General features: G+C 37.2%; 1 protein-coding gene across 1 annotated transcript in view; it reads right to left on the bottom strand.

Annotated features, from left to right (window-relative positions):
- The window catches only part of LOC105298479 (LIM domain only protein 7-like), a 154673-nt gene that overhangs the window by 40154 nt on the left and 96394 nt on the right, over positions 1-18125 (bottom strand). Inside the window, exon 7 of the mRNA XM_011369771.2 lies at positions 5544-5650. Coding sequence (XP_011368073.2) covers positions 5544-5650 — 107 coding nt within the window. The remainder of the gene's footprint in view (positions 1-5543; positions 5651-18125) is intronic.

The raw sequence follows: 18125 nt of genomic DNA on the forward strand, positions 1-18125 counted from the left end.
ACATACCGCTGCTTGTATGACAAACAAGTGAAGACTTCTCTGAAACCAAAATTGCCCCTTACTGAATTAAGTGCCATTTTCTACTCTGTAGCTCTGGAAATAGATATAATCACACACCTCACATGTATACCCTCACACAAATATAATCAGTTAAATCAGACCAGAATATAGCATGAAACTCAGAAAAACAATGCTTAGCAATTCTCATTATATTAATTCTCAAAAATTATTGACTGGACTACAGATATTAGAGTGCATGTAATTTCTAAAAGTTTAATTCAACACAGGTAGCCCTATAGATAATAACTTGAAAGACAGAAGAATCCCTACAGATAATCTGAAAGACAGAAGAATGTCTTCTACAAAAAATAGCTATCACTTTGTTAAACCCTTTGAAGGATCTTGTTATAAAATAAATGCTATCTGGTCAGCAGAAGGAAATTCTCATCATCTTCCTGTGAACTGAGTCATAACAATTGCTAATCAGATGAGTTGCCAAGAGAGACTCTTTGGAGCAATGAATATAGGCTGGGTTACTTGTGAAGATAGAAACCCTGGCCGGAAAAGTCCATAACATGAAGACTCATTCAGCAAGGCAAGACAGCATCAGGCCTCATGGCTTTTTTGATTTGAGAGAGTAAAGAGCTAAGGAAGGAGAGGTGGCATCTAGAAACGTGTTTATCTATCTGAGAAATAAATTTAGAACTAGAAATGGAGAGAAGCAAATACCAGATAAATCTGTAGTTATTCTATAGATTGCCTCAGCATCAGACCTGCCTCATACTCCACCATTTTTCTCTGCAGCTAAGCAGATTTTTAGATATTCAAACTTTGCAATTAAAGAACATTTGAAAACAGGCCATAGATTTTCACTATTGGCCTTAAACAGAGCCTTTGGCAACCCAAAAGAGTTAATGCCCCCTTTCGTACCTACCTACACCAGAGAATGACTGAATAGCATAGAGACGTGTGTGGTACAGAAAACTTCCTTTCTGTTTTATTCTCTTCCAATTACTTAGTAGGAAGAGAACATTCTAAAATAGTAACATGAATTGACAGGTGGAAGTCACCATGCTCAAGTTACAGATCCAAGTTTGGATATCATTAAGTTTGCCTTTTTCCTTTAAAAAAAAAAAAAAAAAACATTAAAATGTTGAGAAACTTATTTGAGAGATATGAAGAAAATGTAAAACCAGGTTTAAATCAGAGAAAGGTAAAAATTACATAAATAAAAGTAGGTACATTTTTACTTACATGTAAAAAGCTGAAGTAAATACACATACACACATTCATATCTCAAGCCCAATTGGCAAACTGTTAAAAGAAGGCCATCTGGGAACGGATTCCTAAGGAATGATTTTACAGTATTGCCACAAAATCGAGCACCTTTTTAGAAGCTTTAGAGAACAATTAAATCCTTAAAATACCATTCTGAACCTCCTTTATTTTCACGAGGGAAATATGTTAACTCTAATTTTGCTTCTAACTACTGTTCCTTTGGCAACTAGCATGTGTTAAAAAAAAAAAAAAGATTCTCATTTCTGTAGCCTCCATTTGATAAATCAATCTTTTTAAAAACTCAGTCAATATCAAAAGTTAAAGTTACATTTTAAGCCTAAAATATTAATACCCTAAATAATGAAAGTAATTCTATATCAGAAAATAATTTTTCTTTGCATGACTAAAATATTGTGTTCAAAAGCTTTGCCATTCTATAATTGTATTGTGAACAGAATGTATCTAAGGAAGTGCTAAAAACTGGATTGGAATGATAAGTGGGCAGAAAGAAAAAACATGTTTATAATCTGGTCAAATTCTCAACTTAAAAGTCCCAATATATAATTGGTTAGAGCAATGGTTTAAATACAAGACTTAGTTTCTGAGTCAAATTGCTAGACATGTGAAATTAAAACCTTTAACGTTCAACCCTACCTTTCTGCCAACTTCCATTCCTCCAACTCAGGACCTCTGGGCTACTCTGCCGAGTTGCTTTCTACAACGAGCAAGTGCTTTGTGCCTCTTAATGATGAGCAGCCACCACAAAGACCATGACATCTGCTATAGCAGCTCTCCAGTGTGCTCGTGGCGTGGTGACCACTGTGCTTCTCTCATACAGGCCTTAAACATAAGCATGCAGACGTAGCTATGTGGGAGTCACACCAACTCCTCTGTGGATTGTGTCATGTTTCCGAATTCAGTGTGAATATTTAATATAGTTAATAATAACAATGCAGTTATTCACTGGTATGGAAGCTAAATTTCATGGCCTCAGTAAACATATGGATGTAAATATCTTAGTAAACAACTTAGGAAAAGTTCAAGTTCAAACTACCATTCATGGAGGCAAAGTCACAAATTTGATTTAATAGCCTTTGGGGAAGAAAAGTAGTAAAGATGGATCCTATCCATTAAAGTCAGGAATATCAAAGTCTAAAGTATCAACTGACTTTTAAATATATGCAGTCCCAAAATAAATGGAATAATTCAAACATACTTGGAAAAATTCAAACTACATCCTGTGAAAAGTAAAATAATTCAGTTAGAAAATTAGATCACATATTAGTATATATAATTACAGAAATATAAAGAGTACCCTAATTCTGTCTGGTGAAAAGTTATTGTTATAAATTAAACTGTAAATCTCAAGTTGCTGAAAAATAAGGTTTTGTAGTTAGGGTCTGGATTGTTGACATTATTCATAGCAAAGGCTCTTTAAATAGATTGTTTCTGTTCCTGCCATTCATTCTCACCACACACAACTCTCCTAGGCTTCATATGACATTTATGTTTTTATCACTGCTGTCCACTAACAAAAAAGACCTCACGTTTGCCAACATGGACATATAAACTGCTCTTCCCTATTTGCTCTCAGTACATCATGCAAACACGTATCTTAGATTCCACTTGCAGCAAGACCAACAGTCTATGAACTGTTAATGCAGTCCTGGGAGTTGAGTTTTGATAAAGCATTTAAAATAACCAAATAGTCTGCCACATTGTTCGCTAATTTTAATGTATACAGATGAACAAAATAATGTCAAAGTACTCACATCACACATAACTGCACCCTCGAATTATAGCGGGCCTACTCTTTTAAGTGGATGAATACAAACATGGAAATATATAAATTATTATATGTTAGTCAGTAAAAAGTTACAATTTAGCAGATCGTAAAAATCTGTCAGTCAGTAGTATCCTTGACTTCCACATGATTATCCTGCTGGCAGACTAGAAATAAGTAAGGAATTCTAAGTCAGGGCTTCTCCACCTTAGTATACCAATTTTAGGGGTTGAAAACATCTTTGTTATGGGGACTGTCTGTACTTAGCAGCATTCCTGACACGCTAAAGCCAGTAGCACCCCCACTCCACCTATATCAACCAAAAGTGTCCCCAGGCATTGCCAAGTGTCCTTTGGGGACAAAACTGGTGAGAATCATCAGTCTCACCAACGCCAACCCCTTTAATCTACCATAATGATAGGACAGGATTTGACCTACAGGAGTCTCCACATTATCTAAGAATAAAAACTAAAAAGAAATACATTACTATTCAGTAAGCAATCACTTGCTTTCCTCTAAACCTTTTTGTAAAGAATACGAGCTCAGAGCATAAGAACTGGGACCAATATTTTCAAATAAGCCATTTGCCAGAATCCTATGTCTCAAAACCCCTCAATTCCATTGCAGCTGACACAGGGTGGACCCCTGGGCTCTTCAGTTCCACAGGATGGAATTATCAGGGGACACGGTCTTAAGCAAAATCAGGGTTCTCACTCAGGAGAGCTCGCTAGTACCACTTCGGCACACCTTGCTTTAATGTGCTGTGGTTTCAACTGTAACAAGTTGTTCTACATACTTCCTACTACAGCTGTAACTACGTGACCTCCCGGTTTCGGTTTGTCAGTGTTTTTGCTGATAGCTGAGCCCAGATATGATTTTTCCTGAGCACTTCAGACCCAACATTCCAGGACACAGGATCCAGGCAAGCTTTGCTCAAAGCACCCATAGGACTAGGAACCAACAAACACGTTTTGCCTCGTCCTCAGCCTCGTCAAACATCGGCTATGGAGTTTCAAAACAGTATGATCTTAAGGGGGAAAGACATTTATTCTTAATAGACAGCAACGACTTAAGAAAAAGACTGTCCAAGTCAAAAATTATTTTGCCCTTCAGGTCTTACGAGAGAATGCCGATTAGGAAAAATAAAACAAGTTTTTCCATAGTTATTTTCCCACAGAAATTGAACATGACCTCTCATTGTGCGGAAGTAAACACGCCATTCTGACGCTGAAACTTAGGCTCTCTCAACTATTTCGAGTAATGAGAAATACAGCCAGATGCATCCTTGCCATGCACACATCACTGCTCTATAGTTTAGAAATGCTTATTCAACAGAACTAGCACACAGGTTCAAAATGGCTTGTTCATTTAAAAATATGTACTGTTAGGCTTTTAAATGATTAAAAGATTAAAGCCCTACTTAAGATTTTAGGTTATACTGCTGAAAGAGAATGTGTACTATAAAACATATGTATCTATAGGGTTATTTTTCTTTAGAAAAAAACACTGGCCATATTTAAATTTTTACACTCAGTTTTTACATAACTTGGAGCTATTACGATAAATCTCTGAAGCCATAAACTAAATCTCTGTCTGAATTTGTAGAAACTAATTTTTCCATTTATATTATTTCTATAGATAAATATTTTATTCCATTTTCTTCCTTGGGGGGGGAAAAATAGGTTTAAGAGCCATTATATAAGGAGGTAGTCATTATTGCAAAATTAAGTCATTTTCCTGTCACATTTACCTAGTAACATGAGTTTATTCTGAGTCACTGAAAGCAAATTAGATTTATAGGGGGTGAGGGGGAATCTCACAAGAGCTTAAAACCAGATTTCCTGAAATCAGTCACATATGAACACCATTTTCCATCTAAAACCCAACAGCAACACCTGTGCACATGTTTTTACCACCCTCCATTTTCACTTTCTCGTCCATACTATTAAAATAGTGAAAAACAGTTTTGTTTTTTAAAATCGGCCACAATAGACAAGGTCATTAGTTTTACCCGTTGGTCTTAGGTACTGCTGCCTTCCAAATAATTAGAAAGTCTCATCAGTGTCCCATTTTCATTTTAATGTTAGCAATTACGTCTTAATTCCAAAGATATAAAAACTATTTTTAAATAATTATTTTTACTCTGTAAACGCTAATACGACTTCTAAATTAGCTTTTATAAGTACGACGACTACCCTCACCATTAGCAACCAAACATGACTGTGTTGGACAAGCATTAAAATATAAATTACCATTTCAGTTAGTATGGGGATTTAAAATAAGACCCTGACTTGTCATCGGTTACAGACAGCTTCATAGTCACAGTCCCTAAGCTATTTTTTAAATAGTCTGTTTTGAAATGAGAACAGAGGAAGACAGAGAGAGGAGTGATTTTTCAGTAACCATGAACTCTCGGGAATTCTTTTCTCTGAAGCTACAAGCCCTAAGTTTAAAAAATATGTAACAAGCCAGTGAAACTTACTTGACAGTGACTCGATTTGATAAATCCTGTAGATCTCCAGGATGAAAAAGCTGGGCTTCCTTCAATCCAATCTGTTCACAAGCTTTCAAAAAAACGTTTATATTATCCTGTGAAAAGAAGTGGAAAGTGACTGCTTAGCCGAGCTCTCTCTCAGACAAAGGTCACAAAATTTTATGATATAACTTCCAAGCTTCAAAGTCCAATTACAGCAAGCAAAAAAGGAGGCAGCAAGACCGACGAAATCATGTATTTAAAAAAAAAAAAAAATACATGGGCATGTGTAGGCTTTCAGTCTTCCAGAACATAAACGGTGGTGCTATCGTATGCCCGACCATACACCATTTCTGTGATCTTTGTGACTGGCACGTTAAACATTACCTGTTAGAGGACAAGTGCCTAGCCACTGAGCAGTAATCTACACTTTGATGTCAGCTCTGCTCTGCAAACAAACGCCCTCTTCCCAGCTTTGCACAACAAGCCTCACCTCTTCTCTTTAAAAATAACTCCAGCTACTGACATTCACCCACCCAGAAACTGTTGGCAGGGAGGAAATAAGAGGAGGAACATTCTGTTTCTATGATTACAAATTACAGAAAGCCTGTGGAATACCACACCTGGAATCTGGGTTCGGTAGCTGAGCCAGCTCCTGACAGACAGGGAAACCGTACTACAGGACCCAGGGGAAGCCTAGTGTTCATTGGCTAAATCACAGTTCAGGTGTGGCGCGTTACTCACGCCCTGCACCTGCCTCAGGGACTGCTTCCAAAGAAATGAAAATCTAGGCTGTCCTCATATCTAATTTCAAAACCCAAATCATCCATTCACAAACCAATGCTTTTCAGTCATGTGAACTGCTACACAGACACTGATTACAATATATTCTATTTTATAGCCAAGTGCATTTCCGAGACACACATTCGGTGAGAATTAGCTTGAGCTTCCACCTTTACTTCTCTTAAAACCCTTTATAAGGTTGAGCTTGTGATGATCCCATGTGGACTCCTTACCCTCATTTCATTAGGGTTTTCAGGCAAGAGAGTGGCCTCCCAGCACAAGTCTGTCCACTTAGACATGCTGGCAACACATCTGGAGTGGGAGCCTCAGAGCCTCCCCGAAACCTCACCTCCTTCCTAACAGCTGGCTGTGAGGGACCAGAAGATAATTTTCTACCTGGACAAAAAAACTTACTGTTTTCCCACACTGAGAAGCTCATCCCCACGAGAAAAGGCAGGATGGTATGGCAAAGTGGGAGAAAAATGATAAAAAGAGAAAGATAAATAGAATAAATTCAACAGTTTGGATTCCTAGAGAGTGAGGGGATTTAGGAAGAGGGGAAACAAATGTATTGCAAGAGAAAAGCAATACTGATTGCTAGGAAACTCAGGGACATTAAAAAAAAAAAGCTATAGAGGTGAGAGGTTGTTCTAGTGTACTATCAATAAAAAGCAGCGTGAGGTAAGTAGCTGAAATCCATGATTCATTTTGAGTAAGAGGTCAAAGATTAAAGGAACTTATAAATCAAAAAGTTGAACAGCTCAATGAAAGATGTTTAATATAACTTTATGTGGAATAAAAGGGACATAATATATTGGCAAAATTCTAGGGAGAACAAAGTGATCATTTTGCTGGTAAGATCACATAATTTTTAAAAACAATTTTACTTGTAATTACCAAATAATTCAAATTAATGATTCTAAAACTAGCTCACAGACAAGAGTAAATGTTTTGGTGTACCAGTACCCCAAATCCTATAGAGTATAATAACACCCGAAAAGGAAAAAGAATCCACAAGAAGTCTTCACACAAATTCAATTTGGTTCTGAATGTTTAAAATGTTATAAAACATTAAAACAAAGTTAAACTAAAACTATTGAATAGATAGCCAAAATAATTCTTCACATATTTTATAAAAACATAATAGCATTCATTCAGTTGATGAATATGTACAGATTGATAAGGATAGATAAAGCCACACATGCCTCAAAACCCATCCAAAATATTTAGAAAGAAACCACTTAAAATATAAAGTGACTACATTTCATTGGAGAAAAAGAAAAAAAAATACATTTAATATGAATAAATTCTAGTTTTAAATAAAGCCTTTATATTAAAAAGCAGAATCTTTTAAACAGTTAAATGATGCTCAAGTTTAAAACAGACAAACTTCATATACAAAGAAACAGTGGCCTGTGCAGGAACAGGTTGTACTAAGATCAAAATTGTAACCTAAATCATGTTTACTGGACTTGAGCCCACTGGTAATTTATTTTATGCAATTTCAAAGGACCTAGGCAGAGAAATGCCTAAGGGGACATATGGAATTATAAAATTTTCATGTCTGGTGAAACATCATGAAGCCACACCCAGCTCAACATATTAAAAGGAAAACATTTAGTCCTTGTTTAATAGAATCATTTTCACTTAAAACTAGCAAAGATAAGTAAAAGTAAAAACAAAGGACAAACCTGAAACAAATCTTATCTCATTGAACAGGTAGCCAGGACTCCAGGTTAGCTCTGCTACTAACCAACTGTGTGGTTTTGGAAACAATAGTTAACCTTTCCGGTCCCATTTTCCTCATTTGTGATTAGTTTGTGGATCTGTAACCCATTATCAAGGGCACACACTTCTCTCCACAAGGACAGGGAAGCCCAGCCCCTCCTAGCCTAACCCTTCACACAAATATTTCATAGCCCAACTTACATAAAATGCTTCAAGTCAAAAGCCTGCTCTAAACATCTGCAGTTCCTACTCTGAGGACCAAGAGTGGCTTCTCGAAAATAAACACACAAAAAAGATGATCCCTAAATATCTGCAATAGTTCCTTGTAGGTGTGTTGTTCTATGACTATGAGTAAAATCATTCAAACAGAAAAAGCAGGATGACAGATTTTTATATTCTCTCCAATCCCTTCTCCACCCCTTGAATCAATTATGAGAGCGTGGAGGAGACAAGAGTAAATTAAAGAGAGACTAATGAGTCAGGAACAGTAGTTGTTAACAACTGAGGCAAGATGAGGAAGCCACATAAATTCACAAAGATTCCCAGATTTATTAGTCCACTGTAGTACCTCTACTGGTTATCGACTGCTGCATAGCCAATTATCCCAAAACTTAGCAGCTTAAAAAAATAGACATTTATGATTTCACACAGTTTCTGAAGGCCAAGAATTTGCAGGTAGCCTACGTGGGATGGTTCGAGCTTGGGGATCTCTCAGGTTGTGGAGGATATGGTGGTGGGAAAGGGGGTGGGGGGCTGCAGTCCTCCGAAGGCTTCCAAGGAGTGGCTCACTTACATGGCCGGCAAATCAGGGCTGGCTATTGGCAGGAAGCCTCTGTCCTTTGCAAAACAGACATCTTCATAAGGCTACTTGACAGAGCAAATGATATGAGAGAAAGCACGATGGAAGCTGCACTGTCTTACGACCCAGCTTTTGAAGTCACACTCCATCATTTCCTCAGTATCCTGCCAGTTGCATAGGTCAGCCCTGTTCAGCATGAGCAGGACTCCGCAGGAACATAAATAGCAGGAGGTGATGATTATTGGGGACCATCTTGGGGACTGGGGACCATATTCATTTCCTGGCCCCAATGATTCATGTTCTGCCTACGTGCAAAATATACTAACCCTTCCTAAGGCACAGAAAATTCTCATTCCTTTATAAGGTGAGCTCACAGTCTGAAATCTCACCATCTAAGTTAGATCCAGGTGTACGTGAGGTGCTTCGGGTCTAGTTTCCTAAGTATGGCCCTTGAGCACAGTTCCTTTTGATTTGAATGCCAGTGAACTAAAAAGACAAGTTACCTGCCCTCTACACATCCAACATACAGTGGCAGGACAGGTGTAGGCTGACTCCTAGAGACACTCCAGTTCAAAATGTGGAGTTACAAATAAATGCCACAGGAATCACTGGGCCACAGAAATTCTGAAATCCTGAAAGGCATAGATTGGCAAGCCATTCATTAGCATTGGAGGCCAGGGAAGACTTCTCATGATTTTGCTTTACCCTCTGGACTCTTGGTTCACCTTAAAAATTGCTTTTCTATTTCCTTTGAAAAGTAGCCTGTGTTTGCAGCAATGTCAACTTTTCTCAGTCTGCTTCCTCCCCATAGAAATTTGGGGAACTAAAGGTCTCTTGGTTTTGTAGCCCTCTGTCTCTTTCAGTCTAAATTTACAATGTTTCTGCAAATAAAATTCTCTCAAATATACTCAAGTCTTCTGTGAATCGTATTGGACTTCATTCCATTAGATTAAAAAAAAAAAAAAAAAAAGCCACACCACAAATCCCTTCAAAAGAAGCCCTTCTCTACCTTGGGCTGCAGAGATGGCTGACGGACACCACCCTTAAGCTTCTTAAAAGCCCTGTTGCTTGACTAGACAAACTTCCAAGGCACCACTTCAGATTCTTCTAAGATCTCTAAAAGAATTTTACAGCCACACCCTAAGCTTCAATCTTTAAACACATTTTTCCTGGCGCTGCTCTGAATTTGATCTTTACCGGAAAGCCATTTTTCAATTACAGCACAATTTACTGACCAAGGAGGCTGATAATTTTCAAAATCAGCAATTCCTGTGCCCTTCATGTTTACCATTCTATCCTCCACTCTCTCACATTTTACTATAATCAGCAAGAGGAAGCCAGGAAGCACTTGAACACTCCACCTAGAAATCTTTTTGGACCACCTAGTTTATTAGATATAATTTACTAATAACAAGGGAATAAATATCATGTAAAAATCATTGATACCATGGTAGAAGCTGGCTTCAATACCTACACACCACAGAATACAGAACAGTCATTAACTTGGAGTAGAAAAATAAACTGTTTTAGAGATATTAAGTTTCAGCTATCCACATTAAGGTGTCCAGCTAATAGTACATTGGGTTTAGAGCCCATGAATAATATCTGATCTTAAAATTTGGTTTGGGAAATCAAGCACATGTTGGTAGTAGCTGAAATTAAGGATGCAGATGAGCCCTCTTAGGAAAATCAAAGCTAGAGAAGGATTCACAATCAGACACCAATATTTAAGAGGCAGTTTAAACAATAGGAGTCAAGAAAGAAAAAGAAAAGTCTAGCAATCAGAGAAATCAGAGGAAAAGAAGTGAATAGCATTGTGAAAAGCAAGGGAAGAGAGAGTTTTAAGAAGGGAGAATCAGATGCTACAAAGAGCTCCAACGAGGCAAGAATGAAAGAAAACTGCCCAAGAATTTGACAATCTAATGGAGGAATCTTAGCGAACATAAATTCCAGGGGGATAAGGAATAAATGAGTGACACTGATGATTAGCCATTTACTATAGAGCAAGGATCATCCCAAATCCAAAAGCCTTCCTTCTCACTGTTACCCAAATAGTCTTATCTCCTACTCAAGTTTCCTTTCTTCCAAAGCTACTACCTCCCAGGGTTAGGATGTTCCATTTCCGAAAGGAGACAAAGTGGGGAGAGCAGTTCTCACTCCCGTTTTCCTGGCCCCAAATGTTCTACTTCCTCCCAGAATTTCCCAGTTTTAAACATACACACAATTATACATTTCTAGGGAGTCTTAACTCCTAACTCCATTATCAATCTCAAAAAGAGAGTTATGAGGAGAACATGAGGCCAATACGAATATTCCAATACTAGACTCAGAAGTAACATAGGTCTTTGGTAACTCTTACCCTATCAGAGCCTTTCACCCCATTCTTCCAAAAGCACTTATGCCGTGACAAGTTCCCATGTCATCTAGGCAGTTTTCCTTGCTCTTTTATTAGGAATGCAAGTAGTTGCGGAGAGTGTCAGGGGCCCAGAGTTGAACTAATCGTATTTTAACAAGTTCTAACCAGCGAATATAAGGGCTCCCTCATTTTTTTTATTTTACTACTTTTTTCCTCATCCTATACCTCACTCACTCCCATTCTTCTCCATTAAATAATGCCTTCTTTCTAAGTACATACCCTAAAGAATCAGAGATGTTCAAACAAGTACATGTATAGGCACACCTTGTTTTATTGCACTTAGCTTTATTGTACTTCACAGATGTCACATTTTTTACAAATTGAAGGCAAAACCCTCTACCAGCAGAGACTACAACTTGCTTTATTTTGATATTCACTTTATTGAAGTAGTCTGGTAATGAACATATGATAAACACACGAGGTATGCTTGTCCATGCTTACTGACAGGACTATTCAAAACAGTTAAAAGGTAAAAACGGCTAAGATGTCCTTTAACAGGTAAACTGTGATATATACATACAATGGAATATTACTCAGCCATAAAAAAGAATGTAGTAATGATACATGCTACAGCATAGACAAACCTCCAAAACAATATACTAAGTAAAAGAAGCTAAACACAAAAGGTCACATACTTCATTTACATGAGATATCCACAATAGGTAAATCCATAAAGACAAAAATGCAGATTGGTTGTTTCCCAGCTTGGGAGGTAGGATAAAATGCGGAGAAACCACTTAATAGGTAAGAGGCTTTACTTGGGAGTGATGGAAATGTTTGGTGATGGAGCATTGTGAATGTACTAAATGCCACTGAATCGTTACACCTTAAAATGGCTAATATGTTACATAAATTGCAAAAGGTGCATTCTCTAATGGGCTTAAAAATGTAAATGTCCTTTAAAGTGTCGATTTATTTATATAGTCTAATTTATATAAATAGCATTATGGTCTACATTTTTCTCTTCTACACTGAATCATCTTGTTACATAAAAGACTAAATCCTCATTAAAGTGTATGCTACACTACCCCAGCCTCTTACCCTCCCCAAAGTCACTTTCATGTTTACTAGGAGGATCTTTAAAAAAAAGTGTCTTAACTAATAAAATTTTAAGTGTGATGACTTCCAACATGCAGATGGAATACTTTGTATTAAGACACTTTAATATCACATTGAATGAGGAACTGTCTGTTCATAAGATCAAACCAGTTAGACCCACTTACACAAAAATTTCCTGAGTGTATAGGACCAGAGCTATCAATATACAAAAATAGGTTCTTTAGGATTAAAATCCTAACTAATTCTGAAAAACAATGAAGCTGTGCTCAGGGATGTAACCTGAAGGCCATGCCAGTGACACCTTAAACTGAAGCTTCCAGAATGACATCACTTGGAAGTGCTCTCCATCAACAGACCAAATGCTCTTCCTGTGCTCACATTGGCCTGTTATTCCTAGTAAGGTTCTACGTTCTATGCCTACTTGAAGATTTTTCAATTCAAAAAGAGAGCACATTTTACAACTGCCCTGAACCTGAGCACATGATAGTACAGATCAATTTATCAGAGAGTTGGTGACCTCAGTTCCTTTTCTATCTATAATAGGGCACCAAACTCCCTACCTTCCTCTGCCTTTAGAACTGACAGCATCAAAAAGTTAGCAGGCATGTGTCAGCAATCAAGAGATTGTCACCATTGTTTGACGCAGAGAAATCGAACTAAACCCATGCTTTAGAATAATGGTCCAGTTGGCCATATCAGAATTACAAGAGGGAGCATGCAGAGTCACCACCCAAGTGATGGTGATGCACAGTCGACAGATGCCCTAGCCTCTTGCTACTAAACGTGTGGTCCACGCACCATCAGCATCAGAATCACGTGAGAGCTGTTAAAAATGCAGACTCTCCAGCCCCACCCCAAACCTGCTGAATCAGAATCCACCTTCTAAGAAGATCCTCCAGGTAATCTGAGTCTTTGTACACATAAGTTTTCTGGCAAAGTACAATATAAGAAAAATATTTCAAATATGACTTAAAGCATTGTTTCTCCTTAGTGTGAACATGAATCACCTGGGGCTTACAGAGCTCACCATTAGGCCATCACCAAAAGTACTTGAATTCCATTCTTATGATATGCTAATTGTGATCACATTAATTGTGATCATTCAAAATTATCTTAAAGCAACTCCCAAGCAGCAGAGTAACTACTATATATCCAAATTTGCATTTTAATTATAGCTTCCATTAAGAAAGCCATTTAATCACAATTTCGATTAGCTGACAACTAGTTTTTTTTTATTATTTTGGAGAATTCATCCTATTTTATGGCTTAGCTAATAAATGTAAGCTGTGAAGCAACACCTACATTTTATGACTATAATATGTAGGTAAATTCTCAGAGATGCAACTTCAGTAGTTATTTGTGAGAAAAAAATATGCAGCTAGGGAGTTTTTTTACGTTTTCCTTGGGTCCTGATTTCTCCATGAAGAAAAAGGCTTGGTTATTTGCTGGCTGATAGCAAAGGGACTGACAAGAAGCATAGTAAAGTTTTGTCACAAATGAAAATAGGAATAGAAATGAACTAGGAATGCCTGAAAGAAATTGCCAAGTGACACTAAGGACCTAGGAGATTACACATGATAATTATGCTAAAAGCTTGGTGATTTCATTTTTCTCCAGCACTGCTTGGGAGAGCAGAAGCAAAAACCAGACCAAGAGAGGTAGAACTGAGAGCTGGCAAGTTAGGGCAGCAGCACACCGAAAGAATGAGGGCTGAGTGCTCCGGCAAAAGACTAGTTAGTTATTCAAATGCTTAATCAACTGGTCACAATTAACTACACAGAAGCAATAACAAGCCTTGTCAAACTGCAGCATGAAATAATGTACGATCTCACATATTATTCAAATCAAACTTAACATCAAAAATGAATTATAAAGCTTACCTGCTCTTTTTTTAAAAATGCTGAAATAGATGCTTAAGAAGTTCTGTCTGATAACAGATTGATGGTGGCCAGAGGTGGAGGGTGGGGAAAAAAAGAAAAAAAGTTCTGTCCTCGAATTATTCATGTTCTATGTTCCAAACAAAAAAGTAATTGCTTAAAGAAACATGTCATAATGACACTAACAGGCATATTTTATGAGGCAATAATGCATGTTTAATGAAGGAAGACTACACAGTAAAACTTGAGAGCTCACTGAAAATTCACGTTCCTTCAGTGCAGCTGCTCCCACCACCCTTCATAGAATCCCTTTTATATGTGATGTGTCTCGATCCTCAGATCTTATTCAAGCTTTTCCAGCCCCAGGGACTCCCTGCTTTATGAGACTGACTCACTTTTTAGTCATTTCTATGTCAAGAAAATCCAAAGATTCCCTCACTGTAATTGTAAAACACTGTTCCTAAGTCTATGTGATTATGAAGTTTGAGAAGCCCCACAATAAGCCCACTTACTAGCTGGACACTCAGGAGAGCTGATGGTACAGTTCCAGTCCACGTGTAGAGGCCTGGGAACCAGGACAGTCAATGAGATACTCTGAGTTTCAGATCACAAGCCAGCAGGCTTGAGAGCCAAGAAGGGCCAATATTTCAGTTCCAGTGGGAAGGCAGGAAAAGACAATCGTCCCAGCTCATTCAATCAGGCAGAGTAGTTTCCTCTTATTCACAGAAAAATCAGCCATTTTCTTCTAGCCGAGCCTTTAACTAATTAGATAAGGCCCACTACATTAGGGAGAGAAATCTGCTTTATTCAGTCTACCGATTCAAATGTTAATCTCATCCAAAAACACCCTCACAGACACACTCAGAGTAATGTTTGACAAAATATCCAGATACCCCGTGGTCCAGTCAAGTTGAAACACAAAATTAATCATCACAACTACTGAAACTGTTCTTGAACTGGCTTTCCTGCTTCTTCTTTTCTTGATGTCCTTCATACTACCATTCACACACCAACCGGTCATCTTTTTCTATTTTTAAGTTTTTTTTGAGATATAATTTATATACCATACAATTTACTCATTTAAAGTGTACAATTCAGTGGTTTTTAATATATTCACAAATTTGTGCAACCTCTACCACAGGCAACAAATGATCTCTAACAAGAAATTAAATTTCTCTCAAAAGCCCCCAGTGGCTTCTCATGATATTTGGAGTAAAATGTGATCTACTCACCAAAGTCCACGAAGCCTTACAAAACCTCATTGGCCTACATCTTCACCTCACTCAGTTCCAAACTGGTAGTCTTCCTTGTGGGTCCTGCCTTGATCCCCCCTCTTTTCCTTCTGACTGGAAAACTCCTACTCACCCCTATATTCTCCCACTCCCCTACTTCATTCACACCCTAATCAAATATCAACTCCAGAAATAAGACGTCCCTGAGCACCTTCTCTGATATACTTCTCATACATGCACTCAATCATTCTCTGCCCATTCACTTTATTTTTCCAGAGGAATTACTGGTAACCAGCAAAGTATTATATATTCTTCATGGTAATTATTGGCACCTGACAGTTTATGATTGATTTATTGACTGTGCTCCATTAGGAAGGAACTTTCTCTGCCTTATGTGTGAGTGTGTCCCAAGTTCCTAGAACAGTACCTGGCATATAGTTAGTGTTCAATAAATATTTTCAGGAAGGGAGGGATAGTCATGGGCCTAAAACCCATCAAGTGACCAATGCCTTCATATCAGTCTTACACCTGGGTTCTACTTTTTATTAATCTCATTTCTTCCCTTTCTAATTTCTACATAAGAAAAGGTTTCTAAAGAGAGATGTGCCAAGTTTTTTTGTATCTGAATAAAACTGTCATGTATGATATGATCCTGCTCTGAATCACTGCTTTTTATTTCCACAAGTTAATTATAGTGTTGCTTTAAGAATTCGAATTCATTATGTTTTAAAAAAAGATTGCCCTCAAGGCCGAAAGTTGGCATATAATGTTCAACTTAGATTTAAAAACAAGTAAGTTCTGGAACTCCAGGGAAGTACTCCTAAACTGTGACTAAGAGATAATGGCTAGAAATAAAACAGGAGTTTCCTGACTGACAGTGCTGCATCATTATGAGGCTATTGGAAAGAACTTCAAAGCTGACACTAAGTTTTTAAGCTTTCACTTTTGGTGATACTTATCTTTAATTGGGAGTTGGAGAGAAGTAGGGAGGCAAGGAGACTCTTGAAGAAATCGCCTAAAAATACTTCATAAATAACTCAACTATTATTGACTTATTTATATGCCATTTATGTCGAGGTATGTTAAAGCATTTAGATATTTAATATCTAATATTTGTTACCTTGAAGACAGCCAATACACCATCCCCATTCAGTCTCTTTTCTCAGACTCCTGATTATTAGATAACCCCAAACTATTTCAAAACATAGATGGTGGTCCACAGAAATTCCAGTAAAATATATGTTAGAAAAAAATATTTAAATTAAAACACAACCATGGAAAATGTCATTTTCAATGCATAAAGTGGCCTTATTTTTAGTAAATGCTTACATTTTATGCTATAATTTCTTAAACAAGTGTAAACTAGCCATTAAAAACAGCAAAACTATAGTACTCACCTATATCTTTGTTTTTGTTATTGAGGTTTTTAAAGAAAATAATGTGATTGACAAATTCATAAAATAAGAATAATTTAAATTTTAGTGTTTGAAGCACAATTAAATTATACAACTTGTAACCGTGGTTTAGCTTCCCTTTGAAATAAAAATATTTCTTTAGCATAGTTTTAACAATGAGATGACAACTGAGCAGTTTTAATCAAGTTTATTGATATCATTTAAACTTCACTGTCTCCCTTAGGAAACAGAATAGAAAAAAATGTATCTTTTAACTCAATAAACACCAAGGCCTGATCCAACATATATAAAATTGTTCCAATACAGTGATAAGTGAGAAACAAACAAAAATTAAAGAGCGTAGTAATTTATGGAAACATCCAGCTTTCATTATTTATCAACTGTGAGGAAACCAAGAAGATGAAAACTAAATAAGAGTTCATTGAGAGGAGATGACGTCAATGCTGTCCCCTATCCATGTGGAGATGGAGATCATGGCAGCCCAAATCACCTCTGTATGAATGCTGCTCTTATTGGCCAAGCAATCAAAGAGACAGGATGAGTACATCAGAAAGAATCTGCTTTGTGAAAACCTCTCCCAAATTTGCTAGGTGGAAAATCTCCTCAAGGGAATCTACAAAATCAGCAATAAAATTCAAGAACAGAAAATAAACACTATCAATCTTACCATTAAATGGTTATTCTAAACTAGCTTCACGGACTATCTTCCCATTCTGTCACTTGTTATCACTGTTTTGTACGCATCAACATCCAAATATATTCACAAAAATATCTTGCTTATTACCAAGTAGAGAGATACTCCCTCTGAGCCCCACACTGGGTTTAACTTTCAGTCTCCACTCTTTCAAGAAATGCAGATACTGGCGGCTAACCCAATTTTATATCCCATTCTATTATTCCTTGCATATTTTCTCTTTAATCATACAAAATTTATTCCTGCCTTCGACCCAGAAAAGCGCCACCCTTGAATGAAAATAATAATTATATTCGTACTTATATTACTTCAATTTGGATGGGAAAGCAGAGGAAACAGAAATGGGCTTTTTTCCCTGAAAATACTATCTTAAGGTCTCATATTTTATTTTTTAAATTTGTTTTTATTTGTAGAAAGAGCTCACAAGCTCAGTGTCTCACAAACCTCCCTTCTCCCAACCCCCACAGCTCCTCTACCCCTGGGGAAGAAAAGGGGATAAACAGAGTCATCGCCTGAGAGTGGGTTTTTAAAAAGCACATGATAAAACCTGGATAAGAATATTTAAATTCCTCAAGTCAATATTCTGTT

The sequence above is a fragment of the Pteropus vampyrus genome, unplaced genomic scaffold (genome assembly GCF_000151845.1).
Source record: "Pteropus vampyrus isolate Shadow unplaced genomic scaffold, Pvam_2.0 Scaffold155, whole genome shotgun sequence".
NCBI lineage: Eukaryota > Metazoa > Chordata > Mammalia > Chiroptera > Pteropodidae > Pteropus > Pteropus vampyrus.